Genomic DNA, 17,903 nt, shown 5'->3' with positions numbered 1-17,903 from the left:
TTCCAAGATCCCTGTCAGAGTGACCCCACCCCCTCCAGTCAGGCAACCTCCAGTTGCGCGACCAACAGCAACAGCCCCACCACCGCCTGTAGTACCTCCTGTTGTGCGACCTGCTGCACCTGCGCCCTTGCGTCGGTCAACCAGAACTGCAAAAGGGATGACGAAACCCTGGAACTGATTCTTTCCGGACTCTTTGTGGTTTGTTTTTTTCTTTTCAGTTTGTGTTATTTGATTTGATGCATTGCTTATTTTGTATTTTATTTTTGTAACCTGAGGAGTAGTACTGATTGTTGTCAGTAGGCTTGATTATTTCATGACTGCGTGTCTCTGAGGATTGTTAACTTGACGTGTCTTGTAAGTTAACAAGTTGTGTTGCTCCGCTGAGCGAGAAGTTGCCAGATGTTGTTCAGATCAGTTGCTGTTGCATTGACTAGGCAAATTATCAGAAAGGATGTTGTCTTGCTAATGTGGTCTAACACATCCAGTAACTGACTGTCAGTCATTTGAGAATAACAGAATAGTGGTTCTGTGGAAGTGACATAGTATTTCTGAAGATTGTTTACTGCAAACCTTAAATGGACAGTATAAATATCAATAGCGTAAAGCTCAGAAATACTTATTGTCAAGATGTATGGGTACCAGATTCACCCATGGTTGATGGAGTATTTTCTTCAATTTTCTTGTCCATGGGTACATTTAAAGATGTCCATGCTACATGTTAGGTTTAAATACCAATGAAGATTTGCTCGGTATGTGTGAAGGTTTTCACAGCGTGGTTAGTTGTACCTGTTTATGATTTCAGCTGAAATCCAGATTATTATTTTTGAGGTGGTTGAAACTACCAGAACATGTGGTTGTTGACCACATTGTGTTTTGCGTTTTCTTGTCATTTTCATGTGTTGACATTGCCTTGTCAGTTTTTTGTTTTTATACTGTACCTAATATCACTCATGTTTTGGATGACAATGGTGCATTCAGTCAACTTTGCTTTTTATGTAATCACGCGTTGTTTGGGTTAAAGTCAAGGTGTCTGTTTCCAAACATGTATTTTGCATAGCATTGCAGGATAATTTTATGGAGACCATAAATTCAAGCTGGGGAGATGTGTGACCCCACAAATAATCTTTTTATTATTTGTGTATCATTTATTACTCATTTATTATCACTGTATATAATTGTTCTGTTTTTGCATGCATAGTAGTTCTAGCATCTTAGTATTATAATGTTTTTATATTGTATTGTACATGTACTGCTATGAGTATGTGTCCTTATTCCCTTCCCTGTAGCAGACGAATTATTTTCCTTACTCTATGTTTCTATGCACTGGCTGGACTATAAGTCCCTAGCCTGCTGCTATCAGGGAGCCTGACTTGTTTATATCAGCACCTTGTCACCTCAGCGACAAAGACATGCGTAGGAATCTAACTTGGATGTTGTTGGTTTTTTTATCATTTTAGCTCCAGCTTTTAATTAGTTGAAAGTAGAATAATGAGATTGTAACAGGATGAGATTATGTGTCTGTCTGTCTGTCTGTCTGTCTGTCTGTCTGTCTGTCTGTCCCCCTCTCTCTCTCTCTCTCTCTCTCTCTCTCTCTCTCTCTCTCTCTCTCTCTCCCTCTCTCTTTGTCTCTAATTCTCACGCACGGTGCTTATCGCTGTCAACGCTAGTTAGTTCTGGCACGTGAGATATCGTAGATGCCGGGGTGTTTCCCGTGCAGAGGTCGTTGGTTTCTGTGGCATCATTATTTGTAGAATCAGCAAAAAGGCCAAATTCTCATGAATATGCATGGCGTATTGATAATGATTATTGTATTGTTTAAATTTACATTGTTCATAAGGGTTGAAGAGAAGAATAGGCTGCATAAGTCATGTAATGTTTTGATACATATATTTTTATAGTTTGTTTTTGAAGAGAAATTGGGATTTCTCTGTGGAATGAAGGGACTATGTTTTAGGCGTAGTAACTGGATAGGTAATTGGTTCCTGATATCCTCGGTTGTGGCGCGAATATCTTTCTTTGTTTTCCTGACTCCGAAACCATAAGACGTTTTTTTGCCAACTCTGTTCCCAGAGGTGAATTTGTAACTTGTGTCCTGCACAAGAAGGTACGTTTATATTTTATTTGAGATTGTATAGATGTTTTGTTGTTAGTTTAAAAGTATGTATTCTGGATGTATTTTTAGTTTTATAATTGCGAAATATTGAATTTTGTGTTGAAAGAATTATTGAGTTTTTATTAAACGTAATCAGGATTTAAGAAATGTATGTTTGATAGTTGTTCACGGATATTTTGTATTTTTCTAGTTTGAGTGTGTAAAGATATTGTTTAGAATTGTTTTATTATGAAAAGTGGTTTGATAGGTTACGGATAGCTATTTTATTGCTTGTGATTGTTAGATAAAAACGTGTGTCGAATTATATGATAGCGAGTTGTATGAATTGTATGGAAGTTACACTAAGGTCCAAATCAGTTGCATTAGATGGGTTTTCCCTATTACGAATACAATTCTGTTTTTAATGAATAAGTGAGAACAGCGCCCACGGCGTGGCCCTATTTTCCTTTTCCCCCTTTCCCTTCCGCTGTGTCTGCTAGGGTCGGGCAGTAAACGCACAGCGCGCGTGCGCCAGAGTCTTGACAGGTACCTCGGAATGTACCGCGCTGTAGCTGATTAATTGTTCAAGAGTATTCCCCCTTCCCTTCCTTCCTCTTCCCTTGTCCTTCGTTCCTTCCCCCTTCTCCTTATCACGCTCAATTAGGAGGCGGAACCGATTAAAATGTTTAGGTATACACGCAGGCGATGATGATAATAAATACTCTTTTCCCTTCTGATTAGACATTGTACTTGTATTTTTGGAATGAGTCACTGAGTAGACAAGGTATTTGTTTACAGTCAGCATGGTGTAGCCTGAGCGAGCTGTTCACACAGGAGATGTCGACCGTGACCGACAGGAAATTGTCCTGAGGTGTGTGAGGTTATCCCATTTTTAATTACGTTTACACTGGATTTTGTTCTTATTCCTCACATGTTATTATTGTATTATATTATGTTATGCCTATATTGTATTGGACTTTAATTGTTGTCACCGTATGATTCATTTGATTCATGTATATATTCCTATGGGAAGGCCTGCAGTGCATTCTGCTATTGTCTACTTTATCTATGTTTATGTTGAGGCATTCCTTTGTTAAATGCCTTATTATTTGCTACAGTATTACTACTGTTGATACTCTGATTTTTTTGTTGAACAACTAACTGTTTTGATTTGACTTTGTATGTATTACATCTGCAGAAGAATATAATCAATGTACTCAATATAATCAATGTATTGTTTTGTGGTCATTTTACTCATTATTGTGTATTATGATTACAGGCTGTAAAATAAAAGAAGAATAAGAAGATGGGAGTTTGAGTCTACCACCCTCCGCCTATCTCCCCTTCTGCCTCTTCTATTTCTGTTGGCCAGCTGGTCACATAAATACAAAGATGATATTATCATAATACACATTTACAAATATCACTCACGTGCATATCCTCGTGCACACCACGCGCATACACACTCCCACTCATTAGCAAGTGCTTCCATCCCCCTGCCACTGAGATGTTCATATACCCCCCTGGACAAGCTCACACCATGTCCGTCTCCTCTCTAGACTGTACATACACTCAGCAAGAAAAAGAAAGACTAAATGCAAATTTCATACACAACCCTATGGCTCAATCAAAGCTGAAGCAACTATACAAAAAAGACACACTCAAACAACGAATCTAACTTCACCTCTAACAGTCTATAAAGATGGCAAGGACAATTTACAAGGATTCGCGAAAAAGGTGCGTTTTAAGGGAACTGCGGAAAAAGTCCTTAGAAGCAGAATGGCGAACGGAGGAAGGGAGAGAATTCCAGACAATGGCAGCCGCAGAAGCAAACGAGCGATCTCCAAAAGAAGGCAAGCTTCGCTCGAGAGTTTCCAGTTTGCGACTGTCAGCGCGTGAGCGGAGGTTGTAGTCAGAGGGATTGTCGTATGTGACGAGCAGTTCCTTGAGGTATTTAGGGCCATCTTCAAATTTGGCAGAGAAACAGATACAAGCAAGCTTGTATCTGATACGAGCGGACACGGGAAGCCAATGAAGGGAACGAAGAAGTGGTGTGACATGATCAAACTTCTTAGAACGATATATCAATTTGGCGGCAGAGTTTTGTACCTTTTGGAGTGACTCGACAAGTTTTTGATCACAGCCATAGAACAGGCTGTTGCAATAGTCTATTCTGGATAGAACTAGAGAACAGGCTAGAGTTTGAGCGGCTTGGGGGGTAAGATAGTGGCGGATAGAACTGATTTTCCTTAAGTTACTGTACGCAATTGTGCGGATGTTTTGGACGTGCTGGGAAAGGTTGAGGAAGTGGTCGAAGGTAACGCCAAGATTAGTCACAGAAGAGACAAAGTTGACGTCGCTATCGCCGACATGAATGCTAGAAGGCAAAGAATTTTCAGGGAAAGATCTGTACTGGGACCTGACAAGCATGGATTCAGTTTTCGAGTCGTTTAGCTGTAGTTTGTTAGCCGTCATCCACGCCTTTACAGCAACAACACAGTCTTCCATTTCACTCACAGTGGTATCAATTTGATCAATCTCACTGTCTTTGTACAACTGGTTGTCGTCTGCAAAGGCGTGGTGATCGATAGGATACTGTTTGACGAGGTTAAAGAGGGGGTTCATGTACAAAACAAAAAGAACTGGACCCAACACGGATCCCTGAGGAACACCGAACTGAAGGACTGTGGATTCTGAACTGATGCCGTTTACCACGACTGTTTGAATCCTATTCGAGAGATAGGATTCAAACCAGGACAGTGCGGAACCTGTGATGCCAAAAGTTGCCTCAAGGCGGGCTGTCATAATTGAGTGGTCAATGGTGTCGAACGCAGCGGACAGATCGAGAAGCGTGAGAACAGACACTTTACCGTTATTGAGAGCCATCACAAGGTCGTTCACAATTTTCAACAAAGCAGTTTCAGTGCTGTGGGCAGGTCTATAAGCCGATTGGAAGCTGCTGAGAAGATTGTTTGATGAGAGGTGGGCATTAAGTTGCAGCAAGACCAGTCTTTCCAAGATCTTTGAAAGAAACGACAAGTTCGAAACTGGTCTGTAGTTCTTTAAATCATTGCGGTCGAGGGATGATTTCTTTATCAGGGGTTTGACAAGAGCTTGTTTCATGACAGACGGGAAAGTGCCAGAGAGAATTGAACTATTCATGACGGAGGTAATGTGAGGTAACACTGTGTCCAAACATTCAATCAGCAAATGTGTTGGAAAAACATCAAGATCACAGGTTTTTGTACCAGACTTCAAAATCACTTTCTTCACATCGGACTCAGTCACAGGTTCAAACTGACAGAGAGGTTTGCCGTGAAAACAGCATCCAGCATCCAGCATCAGATTGTTGGGAGGGGGGTGTTTTGTCAAGATTGTCTCGAATGGTCATTATTTTGTTCATGAAGTAGTTCAAGAATCTCTGTGGCAGTTCAATTGACGGAAAGATGGTGGGAAGTGGGGATGGGGTTTTGTTTCCAAGTACGTTGTTAGTGATGCTGAATAGCTGTTTAGATGACAAACACTCTCTAATTTGTTCTGAGAAGTAGTTTGTTTTTGCAACATGAACAAGCTTAGTGACAGCTCTTTTGGCGGAGTTGAAAATCTGTTTATGAATAGTTAGTCCAGTCTTCTCGCACACTTTCTCAGCACGTCTCCTGTTCTGCTTGGCTGCTTTGACGTCCTCGCTGACAGAATTGAACCACGGAGCGCTCCTTTTCCTGGAAATAGTCCGTTGCATTGCAGGAGCGTGGGCATCCAACGTCGTCTGCAGGCAGGAGTTGAAATCGTCTGCCGTCAGGGACGGGCAGCTGGACAAGCTGGCTAGCAGATCGTCGTTTAGAGCAGATCGGTCGATGGCACGGATATTCCGGACTGTCACAACGGCAGGAGGAAGAAGGGGGACGGTGATGTTGAGTTGTGCCATGACACAGGAGTGATCGGAGGTAATAGCACTGGAAACAACGGTACTCAGTACTAACTGATCACTCTCTCTGTGCACCAGCCAATCCAGTATATGCCCTTTGACGTGGGTCGGTTCAGTGACGGATTGGGCAAGGGAAAAAGTCACCAGCAATGGAAGTATTTGACGAGTGAGGGGATTTTGGGGTTTATCGTAGTGGACGTTGAAATCACCCAGGAACAAGGGTGATCCGTGGATGATGTTTGTGTACTCAAAGAGATCAAGTAGCTGTTTCACAAACATAGCGTCGGTGAGTTTATTTGCCTTACTTGGGGGCGGCCGGTAGATGCAAAAGAAGTGTATTGTCTTCTGGGGCAAGGTCAACGAGATCTGGGCTAGTTCAAAGGAATGGTGGTCAAACGGGAAGGAGGTTGTAAAAGAAATGTAGGGCTTGAAGTTGTCCTTGAACAGCACCGCGACACCCCCTCCCCTTCTAGGACGAGGGAACGACTGCATACTGTAGCTGGGTGGTGTTAGGTCACGGCACTTAGCGCCGTCTCCTCTGGACTTCAGCCACGTCTCAGTCAAAAACATCACGTCAATATCATGGTCAAGTATGAATTCGTGTATTTCAGTTCTTTCAGCCTTGTTGCTTACGGAGAGACAAGGTTAATCAATACATAATAAAGATACAGGCAAACCCCTGGGATTAGGAAGTAAAATAAGAATAGGTGTTAAATCCAATTACATGTCCCAATTTAAAGAGGCAGACACTAGCAATATAGAACTCATAATCCTGGTACGAACATAAATCCTATTATTTTTAAAGCTGATGCCCCTTTTAGTACCCCCCGCGGGTTAGGGGGAGTCCCATATTGGTTGGGACGAGAACGAATTTACCCGATGCTACCCAGCATGTCGTAAGAGGCGACTTACGGTTTTGTTTCTCCTTTTACCCTTGTTAAGTGTTTCTTGTATAGAATATAGTCAATGTTTGTAAAGATTTTAGTCAGGCAGTATGTAAGAAATGTTAAGTCCTTTGTACTGGAAACTTGCATTCTCCCAGTAAGGTCATATATTGTACTACGTTGCAAGCCCCTGGAGCAATTTTTTTATCAGTGCTTTTGTGAACAAAAAACAAGTGGCTCTATCCCATCTCCCCCCTTTCCCCTATCCCATCTCCCCCCGTCGCGATATAACCTTGAATGGTTGAAAACGACATTAAACACCAAATAAAGAAAGAAAAGAAAGCCCCTTTTAGTTTCCTATACCCTTTGACTTTGAGTCAGTGAGAAGCATGCTTATGTTAAAAACAGGTTGGAACATCACAGGTCAAATGTAACTATTTCATGTCAATTTGTTTTAATACTGCGGTCAAAAGTAATAATAGTACTAAATAATACTAGTCTGGGGTGTGACTAAGTTTGAGAAATATTACCCCTTTATTTCATGTTTGTTTGGGCATCATGTTTGAAAATTAGCTTCGTCTAGTCCCAGATATAACACATTATGGGGAAGCAGCTGTTAATGTGATAGAATGCTAGCAAAGGGAGAAAACAAAATGTTGGTTTAGGGTAACATGACCACAAAAAATAAGGCCAGAAGGTAGGCTTTTTTTTTCATTTGTTTTTAGTTGACCTCACAATGATATGAAACCATCACAAACACCATTTTGAATTGTATTGAACGTTTATATCTGTCGTTACAAAGTCTAACAGCAAGAGTGTCAATGTTCGCAAAATGTGCAAAAAATGAGTTTTTTGGGGGCTTAAGTCTTAATGTAACATTCTAATAGAGACACCAGTAGCAAAAAGGTGAACTCTAACAAAGCGGTATTCCTTATAATGACATAAGACTGACAGTAACAAATTAAAATGTAACCACTCACCTGCTTAGTCAAATTGGCTTTCCTGCCAGAGTCATCCGTCTCCCATCGCATCCATTCCACATGGCAGTTAAGAGGCAGATCTCCTAGAACTCTGTCCAGCTGGTCAACCCCACAACTGGGGCACTTGCGGTCAATACAGGTCCAAGATGGTCCAGAATCGCCTTCTACCGGGCACATTGTACAGTTCACTGCATCATAAATATCGTTCATGTTCCGACCATGAAGCCATGGTCTCAAGGCCTCAAGCTTCTGGGCCACATTTGAACAACTCGGACACAGACAGCTGGTCCGTTTGGTGTGATCAACTGTCAGCACATTCTGGGGCCTGAGTTTTCGGAACGCCGACATTGAAATTTCGCTGCCCGTCTCATCCTTAAAAATCTTGTGCATCTTTTTTAAGGTTTTGTTCAGCACTCGCTTTGGCACCAAATCTTTTTTCACCAGTTTTCTGCCAGGGCACACCACGGCATGCTCTGGACGCTCAAAATACTCCAGAACGCTGTTGCGGAGATCCTTGGGGAGAAGTTTCCCACTGTCCTCTAACTCTGTCTTTTCGAGATCCGTCATATATAGAAGCTTTCCCAACAAAGTGCCACCTGACACCAAAGGCTTTGCTAGTAGCTGACTTACTCCCTCGCTCTGGCCCTGTTAAGACTTTGAGCAGCTCCATGCGTTTTCTCTTTGACGCCTTGTCTTTTGTGGTTTTTAGTGCATCCATGTAGACCTTGATCCTCTGCATGAATTTCCCCTATTTCTTCTTGGGCGTTGCTTTCTTGCCTTGAAAATGAAGTCCACTCTGGTTGAAGAGCAGCTTCTTTCTGGGGCTGCTCATGTCCGTCTCTAAGTCATGCACTTTGACCTCCACATATTTCTCTCGAACAGCTGGCACTTTTGCGTTGCGCCGCATTCGAAAAACTGCCTGTCTCAAGGCATTCTTTGAGGCAAAGCCCTTGCGTTGCAGAGCAGCCGTGCACACGGGGGTGGATGACGGGTGGGCGCTGCCAGTTATTGCATGTGAAGATGGTGAGCCTGTACGAAGGAAGAGATCAAGAGGAACATGTGGATGAGAGACAGTTGGAGTGGGGGATGGAGACTCTTCAGCACCTGACACATTTTCACAATCGCTTTGATTCAGTTCTGCAGGCTGGGCGTAGTCAGTCGGAGCAGTTTCCTGGAAATGGGGTGTTGTTGTGGCCTTGGCGTTGATATCGAAAGCAGACTGCATCAGGGAGGCTGACGCAGGCGTCTGCAATTGGAAGTCTGCATTCTTCGAGAGGTACAGCTCCATGCGTCTGAAAAACATAACAGATGAGGGCTGTCAGGGGCTGAAATATATTAATAAGCCGACCTGAAAACAAAACATCACTAAGTCAACCGAGGAATAAACAGTTTTGTCTGGCCAAAATCTACCCGAACAGTTGCTTGTCCTTCAGCTCAAATAATGAAATGTGCCACCAGACTTTTGATCCGTTACTGTTCATATTATAACAGCTATGTCAAAATTTAATCCAAGCCTAAACAACAAACAAAACAAAAAAGCTCTTACCGCGAAAGTGCCAGGTCCTTTTGCTCCTGCGACAAGTTTGCCCGCCGCTGCCTCTGGTATAGACGCATTTTGAGCCTGCCATCGTCAGCCCGCTTTCGGCGCTTTTCAAGAACGGCCCGTTTGCAGGACTCTCCCTCTGCAGCTGTTTTTCTTTCGCGGAAACGTTGCTGTCTTATTCGGTTCTGCAATTTGTAGTTTTCTTTCTTGTCTCCAGTGAGATTTCTCCAGTATTGCACTAACCGCTGCTTTTCTTGATCACGAAACGATGACATTGTGTTTGCAGCCTCATGTGATTGTAGGACCTGTTTATATCTTGAGACAGGACCTCCTTCCGGTTCATTGTCAGTGCAATCGTCACCCATCTGTTTTCGGAAAAAAAAATAGTGCCATCTGGTGCCATTTGAACTTAGAAATGGTCATAGAATCAGCTTTCCAATTTTTTTTCTCGGTGGGGGGGCACGTGCCCCCAGTGCCCCCCCCCCCCCCTCGTCCGCCCCTGCACATACACACATACACACACACACACACAACACACACACACACACACAAACAGTAACACTAACACATGTGCACAAAATGAACACACACACACACACACACACACACACACACACACACACACACTCACCGCCCGAGAGAAAAAGACTACAGGTAGGCATGACGTCATGATGCATTAATTGACGTCAAAGACTTTCGACCGTGACGTAATTTTCTTACGCGAGCTTTATCCATAGATTATTTTATTTAAGTAATTTTATTTAAGTTTTTACCTTGTGTTTTGTGTTGAAAAATAAATACATACTCCAGAATTGACAAAAAGTGTCTTGTACATTTTACGTGTTCTTTGTAAAATATTGCCCCAGCCCCTCCACCTGTGAAGAAAGGACACCTGTCTAATAGGGACACCATTACCATACCCCAAGGGTGTCCTTTAGGGACAGGTTTTACTGTACTGCCGAACAACACTTTTCTTCCAAGTTCCATTGTAACGAAACACTTGCCTGGAATTGTAATGTCTTTCATACACTTAAATACCTGCCCACAGATAAAATGGAGCCACAACCCCAAACCAAATATAATATCCCATCTAAAAAAAAAAAGTAACATCCCCAAACACAAGATAATTAACCCTAACTGCCGGATGCAAATTGAAACACATTTTTTTCATTAGTTTTAATTATATTTTGCCTGCGGAAAACAAAACAGCCTGAAATGGACTGGGTGGTCGAGTGGTAACGCACTTGCGCTCGGAAGCGAGAGGTTGCGAGTTCGAACCTGGGTCAGGGCGTTAGCAATTTTCTCCCCCCTTTTCTAACCTAGGTGGTGGGTTCAAGTGCTAGTCTTTCGGATGAGACGAAAAACCGAGGTCCCTTCGTGTACACTACATTGGGGTGTGCACGTTAAAGATCCCATGATTGACAAAAGGGTCTTTCCTGGCAAAATTGTATAGGCATAGATAAAAATGTCCACCAAATACCCGTTTGACTTGGAATAATAGGCCGCGAAAAGTAAATATTCGCCGTAATGGCTTGAGGTTTACTGGCCGATGTGAATGCGTTATATATTGTGTGTAAAAAATGTCTGTTTGTCTGTAAAAAAAATTCAATTTCAAACGGCAGAAATTAATATGTAAAGCGCGGAGAGCAACGGTTAATTGTGGTTCGCGCTATATAAGCTCTCATGATAATAATAATAATAATAATAATAATAACAACAAGTCGCGTAAGGCGAAAATACAACATTTAGTCAAGTAGCTGTCGAACTTACAGAATGAAACTGAACGCAATGCAATTTTTCAGCAAGACCGTATACTCGTAGCATCGTCAGTCCACCGCTCATGCTCATGGCAAAGGCAGTGAATTTGACAAGAAGAGCGGTTTAGTAGTTGCGCTGAAAAAGATAGCACGCTTTTCTATACCTCTCTTCGTTTTAACTTTCTGAGCGTGTTTTAATCGAAACATATCATATCTATATGTTTTTGGAATCAGGAACCGACAAGAAATAAGATGAAAGTGTTTTTAAATTGATTTCGAAAATTTAATTTTGATAATAATTTTTATATTTTTAATTTTCAGAGCTTGTTTTTAATCCAAATATAACATATTTATATGTTTTTGGAATCAGAAAATGATGGAGAATAAGATAAACGTAAATTTGGATCGTTTTATATTTTTGGCTCACGTAAGTGTAGCCTATGCGATCGTAACTTTGTCTGTCTGTGCGTGCGTATGTGCGTATGTGCGTGCGTGCGTGCGTGCGTGCGTGCGTGTGTATGTCTGTGGTAGAAACTCTAACATTTGAAGACGTCACATTACATTGACGTCACATTATGACGTAAGAGGGTTAGAAGTCACGCGAAGGAAGTACTGAAAGTCTCGGTCATTATTATTTTGAGCGGGCCGAGACTACATGTAGTTGGCAGTCGTGTCCCTGTAAGTAGGCTACATGCAGACAGACAGATCTAGATCTAGTGTCTCGCTTTCTTGCACAGTTTCACCTATGCTCTTTATGTGTGTGTGTGTGTGTGTGTGTGTGTGCGTGTGTGTGTGTGTGTGTGTGTGTGTGTGTGTGTGTGTGTGTGTGTGTGTTTGTGTGTGTGTGTTACTGTTTGTCGATTTCTTACGTGAGCCTTGATGGCTTCGCCTCTTGTTTTAATTTTTTTTACAATTTTCAGATTTTTAATGACCAAAGTCATTAATTAATTTTTAAGCCACCACGCTGAAATGCAATACCGAAGTCCGGGCTTCGTCGAAGACTACTTGACCAAAATTTCAACCAATTTGGTTGAAAAATGAGAGCGTGACAGTGCCGCCTCAACTTTCACGAAAAGCCGGATATGACGTCATCAAAGACATTTATCGAAAAAAACGGAAAAAAACTTCGGGGATATCAATCCAAGGAACTCTCATGTAAAATGTCATAAAGATCGGTCCAGTAGTTTGGTCTGAATCGCTCTACACGCACGCACGCACACACACACACACACACACATACACCACGACCCTCTTTTCGATTCCCTCTCTATGTTAAAACATTTAGTCAAAACTTGACTAAATGTAAAAATTAGATAGCATGACTAACATACCTCCCTAAGAATATTTGCAATTGCCAATGAGCTTTGATCATATAAACTAAGAATGTCACAGACCTATGGGTAACCAAGCACCACTAACACCTACACAAAACCACAACCCCCCCAAAAAAAATTCAACAACATTCGATTTTCGACTGAATCATTCAGGTACGAATACTTTTTCCTTTCAAACATTGTTTTTATCATGTTTCGTAAGAAATCACTCGATTTATAGCAGTTTCATTCTCAAAAGTGATGTACGTTACTATTTGGATGACGACCATGCACACTTACCCGTAGGGTTGGGCTCGTCCATCTCGCACGTAGGTGTGAAAGTCCTGTTGTCATTGATAGATCATATGCAAATGACCAAGGGAGACTAGTTAGGTCACGCTTGTCACAACATCTCGGCAAAACGAGAACGTTTTATTTTGGTTATAAGTAATTTTTCTTTACACAAAATCAACAAATCGTGTCGATTTTCACGAATCACAGACAAAGCATGCATTGCAAGCAATTTTTTAAATATTATTTTAGACTTAGTAGACTGTGTGAACCTCGAAATCGATCTTTGGCGGCCATCTTACATTTACCGCGGACTGTACGACCGTTTGACTGACCGATACCGAATTTACACAAGGATAATAACGTACATCTCGCATCACTTTTCCAAGCGAAATGAACGAAGTTGGCAGCTCCGTCGAGCTCATTTTTGGTCTCATTAAACACTGCATTCATTTCCTGTCTGGTTTGTATGAAGGATTTACCGGTCGCGCACGTGTTCGGAGTACAGTTCTTACAAAACTGAAAGCACCCAAAATCGCGTAACGCTTTTTTCTCCAGAATGACTAGGTAAGGTTGGAATCACAAGTCTGTTATACATCATTGCTTACGGCATAAATTTGCCATGTTATACCAAAACGTTCGTCCATTCATCCTCTTTCATCCAACACAAAAATGTTCTTTGCAAAAAAAGTTTATTAGAAGCAGGAGCCTGCCAAATAATTCAAGCGGGCTCTTTCCTTCTTTCGACGCCATGACAGATTGTTGCCCATATAGTTTTCACATTGTTATTCTAAACACAGCCAGCTACCAAGCATTAAACAGCGCCAACCACACTTAGACAAAGAAATAGGGAAATTTAAACCCACATTTACACTAACCTATGAAAAACAAACTTTTAAAAACACAATGGCAAAAGAAATCCTAAACTTACACTAACCTATGACAAACTCACTGTGACGAAACAATCGGCAAACGAAACCCCAAACTTACACTAACCTATGGCAAACTCTCTGTGACAAAACAATCGGCAAACGAAACCCCAAACTTACATTAACCTAATGACAAACTCACTGTGACAAAACAATCGGCAAACGAAACCCCAAACTTACACTAACCTGTGCCAAACACACTGTGACAAAACAATCGGCAAACGAAACCCCAAACTTACAGTGCGACCAGGGGTACAAGAAAGAAAGAGAAACTAAAATACATAAAGCGCGCATAGGTGCTAAATAGGTTTGCAAAATGTGAATAATCGCGCAATGTGCGAATGTTTTGTACTAGGGTCATTCTACAAAGCTGGACTCCACTTTAAGACTTACAATGTCAGGTTTTTTGAATGAAAATGAGATTTGTCAAATGGTGAATGGAAGGTATTTTTTCGATTTCTACCATTCAAACTTAAGTTAATGGATCATACAAACATTTCATAATGCATTTGGTTTTATGTCTTTGTCTTTTGAAATAATTTCATTATATCTGAATCCATGTCACATCCTCTGATGCCCAAGTTGCGATAGTTAATCGATTGCTTCCAAATGTTGATAATTGACGCAACACAGAAAAGCATTCAATGGAGGTATCCGTAGCTTCCCTCTGATTCCGAGGATACGTTTGGGAAAGGTTTATTAGGAAAACCAAGATATATGGCTAAAATCTGTTGCATAGACATTGAAAGGTCAGCCACTTTACACGGTGTCCACTGGCCTCAACTGTGAAAAATGACCCAATACACTAGCAAACAATAACACACGCATCACACTGAAAACCACGAACTACATTCAAACAGAAGACACTTCAGGGCGCAGTTTGGTTAATATCAAAACTTTCGATGTCGAATGTCAGAATTGCAAACAAAATCAACCAGTCAGAGTTTGAGCGGGGGTGCCGAATATACACAGAAAAGTTACAGTTACCCAGGTTGCAATCACTTTACACGACATCGCCTGGTGAATGGTGTATGTCTTCCTCAACGCTCCTCTATTTGTTGGACTGCCGCCATGGAAAGTACTGCCGACAGATAATTTGATTGGTTAGTTGTTGTTTTTTACATCATGTGACATCGCTTTCATGACGTGTTAAGGGTATTTTCATTAGTCAGTTCTTTATATATCTGACTCGGTTTTGTTAATGTGCTTACGGGCTATTTGAAGGGTACCTGTCTTTGAATCAAGTTACGAGTTGGCAGTGGTCAGAGAATTTACGATATTCGTGAATGCAATCATTTGAATCTTTTTTTCTGTAGTTTATTTCTGAAACTACACATTTTGGAAATGATGAAGAACTGCCTAAAGGAATCATATGCACATATTACACCACAAACTGAGCGTGAAAGTGGTACCAGTTTAGCAAAGGACCGGAGGTAGGATTTGTTTAATCACACATATTTGCACATCTATTTATTCTTTGACACATTATAACACTGGCAAACAAAATGAGTAAACACGTAAAGCAGACAGGCACAAATTCAAAAAGGATGTCGACACACTCGGTTGCGAATACATGTTCATCCAAAATTACTTTTTTTTCTCATTTTGCTACATCGCCGATTAAGTTCTTACTTTAGTTTCGCATGTATAATTATGGCTAGGACGGTTTTTTTCCGACCAAATATTGACAGCAATATTACATTCAAATACCATGCTTCTTGTGTATACGATTAATATGAAAAACCCCACAGACATGTGCAATTTGTTTCTTCTTTTTACATTTAGTCAAGTTTTGACTAAATGTTTTAACATAGAGGGGGAATCGAGATGAGGGTCGTGGTGTATGTATGTATGTATGTGTGTGTGTGTGTGTGTGTGTGTATGTGTGTGTGTGTGTGTGTGTGTGTGTGTATGTGTATGAGTATGTGTGTGTGTGTGTGTGTGTGTGTGTGTGTGTGTGTATGAGTATGTGTGTGTGTGTGTGTGTGTGTGTGTGTGTGTGCATAAAGTGAATCCGAGAAAACTACTGGACCGATCTTTATGAAACTTCACATGTCAGTTCCTGGGTATGATATCCCCAGATGTTTGTTTTAGGTTTTTGGATAGATACCTTTAATGACGTCATATCCGGCTTTTTGTGAAAGTTGAGGCAGCACTGTCACACCCTCATTTTTCAACCAAATTGATTGAAATTTTGGTCAAGCAATTATCGACGAAGTCCGGACTATGGGATTGCATTTCAGCTCGTAAGCTTAACAATTAGTTAATTAGTTTGCTCATTAAATTTGTCATAAACATTGAATTTTCAGAAGCCGATTAAAAATCGATTGCTTTGTATTCATCATCTTCTCCTGAATTCAAAAATATTAGATATGTCGTGTTTACTCTAAAAATGAGCGCAGAATGAAAGGAAATAGGTTCAGTAAATGCATGTACTACGCGCTCGCATGCTTCGCGGAGACGAGCGTGACCCCGAGACTATCTAAAATTAATAGAGTCTCGGCGATGACTGGTTTGTCGTGTTGATCGTGTTGATACCGACTGACTAAATGTTTTTATATCGCTTCACGCGACTTGTTTATTTTTTTGTTTTTTTGTTTCCCTTTTTTCTAAAATGGGATAACACTCCCATTCCCATTGGACAGATCAGAAATCAACAACTTGCAGGCTCCCTGAACAAAATGGACTCTTGCTGATTTAAGTTTGCAGGCTGTCATAAGTGTCTGTTATAAAATGAATCCATTAAAAGAAAAAGAAACCCACTCTGCATAGAAATAAGACATGCTGCAAAATGTTGTAGTTATGTGTTCAAGTAGAAGAATGGTGTTAGAGCATGTACACTCTTTAGAAGAGTTAAAATACTAGAATATTAGTTAATGGAACGTTTAGCTTTAGACAAAACAATACACACACAAGTAGGGGAAGGGCCCCTAATATGGACCACTTTTTGTTTATTGCTGATAACTAGCTTGTTTTTGTGCAAAAACGTTTCATTTTGTGTTTGGTAGTCCTTCTTTCTTAGGTGAACCGTTAGGCCTAATTAGAGTAAAATAGCTTTGATACACATTCAGCAAAAATTAAATACAGGAAAAATCACAAAGGGTCCATATTAGGAGCCTGGGCGCCTAATATGGACTAGTGAAGCGGCCTTCACGAATCACTGTAAAAAGCCCCCTATATTTCAAAATAACATGATACAAATTAGTGTACAAGTCAGCCTAATTAAAATATGCTTTAGATTTATCTGTTTCGGGTTGATGAGAGTATTATTTGAAGCACACCAGGAAACTAAAGAAGCTTATCAAAAACAGAGTGAAAATAAGTGAAATAATCAACTTCCACGAAAAGAAGACTTTTCGTTGCATTTTTTTAAATCTCGAGGGCTAGTTATAGGTTATTACCAGCAAGCTTCTTAATAAATTAATGAAAATAGCCTTTAGCTTTTATTTTCTTCGATTTGTTGAAGGTGGTCCACATTAGGGGACTCGCACATACTTTGAGATTTTGCTATTATTTTTTGTTTGCAGTAGAAACTCGGGGTCAACACTGCTAAAATGTAACAAATACGGTTTTAGCTGTCATATATAGCCATTTCTGTTTGATAAAAGCTTTGGCTGTAGACAGAAACGAGTCCGTTTTAGGCGGCAAATTTAGAGTGAACGCTGCCAAAAGTGAAAACAGAGAAAAAGCCTAACGGTTTTGAGATTTGTGTTTCTGCAACTGTTTTGACATGTGCAAGTTATCTAAAGAGGGTGAATACAGCGAATAAAACGTTTTTGAGCGCTCTAGCGCCGTTAGTTGGTGGTGGTCCATATTAGGAGCCGGTCCATATTAGGAGCCCTTCCCCTACATCGACCCAATGGTCTGTATAGTGGACAGACAGACAGATAATGATGAGGCGAATGCAACAAATAATGCAATTCTGACCATCGTAAGAAAGATTTATCACATCCAGCGCACATTCAGCTAAGTCTTATATATATATGTATGTATTTGTTGCATTTGCCTGTTTGTCCACTATAAAGATCATTGGGTGTATGTACTTGGGGAACCTTTCTATACTACCCCTCATAAAAAAAATACCGGTAGGCATATACTTTTGAGAGCAGATCTTGGTGATGAGGCCGGTTATTGTACAACAAGTTATATGGCCGGAAAGCAAACAGATTACTATTACATAACGTAGTGT

At 40.8% G+C, this 17,903-nt stretch overlaps 1 protein-coding gene and 1 long non-coding RNA gene across 2 annotated transcripts in view; one reads left to right on the top strand and one right to left on the bottom strand.

Annotated features, from left to right (window-relative positions):
- Positions 1–17,903, top strand: part of LOC138964044 (uncharacterized) — a 428,123-nt gene that overhangs the window by 105,670 nt on the left and 304,550 nt on the right. The gene's annotated exons all lie outside the window — the stretch shown is intronic.
- Positions 13,450–17,903, bottom strand: part of LOC138964039 (isatin hydrolase-like) — a 15,188-nt gene continuing 10,734 nt past the window's right edge. The window contains exon 5 of the mRNA XM_070335918.1: positions 13,450–14,795. Coding sequence (XP_070192019.1) covers positions 14,766–14,795 — 30 coding nt within the window. The 3' untranslated portion in view covers positions 13,450–14,765. The remainder of the gene's footprint in view (positions 14,796–17,903) is intronic.

Source organism: Littorina saxatilis, linkage group LG4, assembly GCF_037325665.1.
Source record: "Littorina saxatilis isolate snail1 linkage group LG4, US_GU_Lsax_2.0, whole genome shotgun sequence".
In the NCBI taxonomy this organism is placed as follows: domain Eukaryota; kingdom Metazoa; phylum Mollusca; class Gastropoda; order Littorinimorpha; family Littorinidae; genus Littorina; species Littorina saxatilis.
The sequence above is the reverse complement of the archived record's forward strand: the minus strand, read 5'-3'. Positions and strand labels throughout refer to the sequence as shown.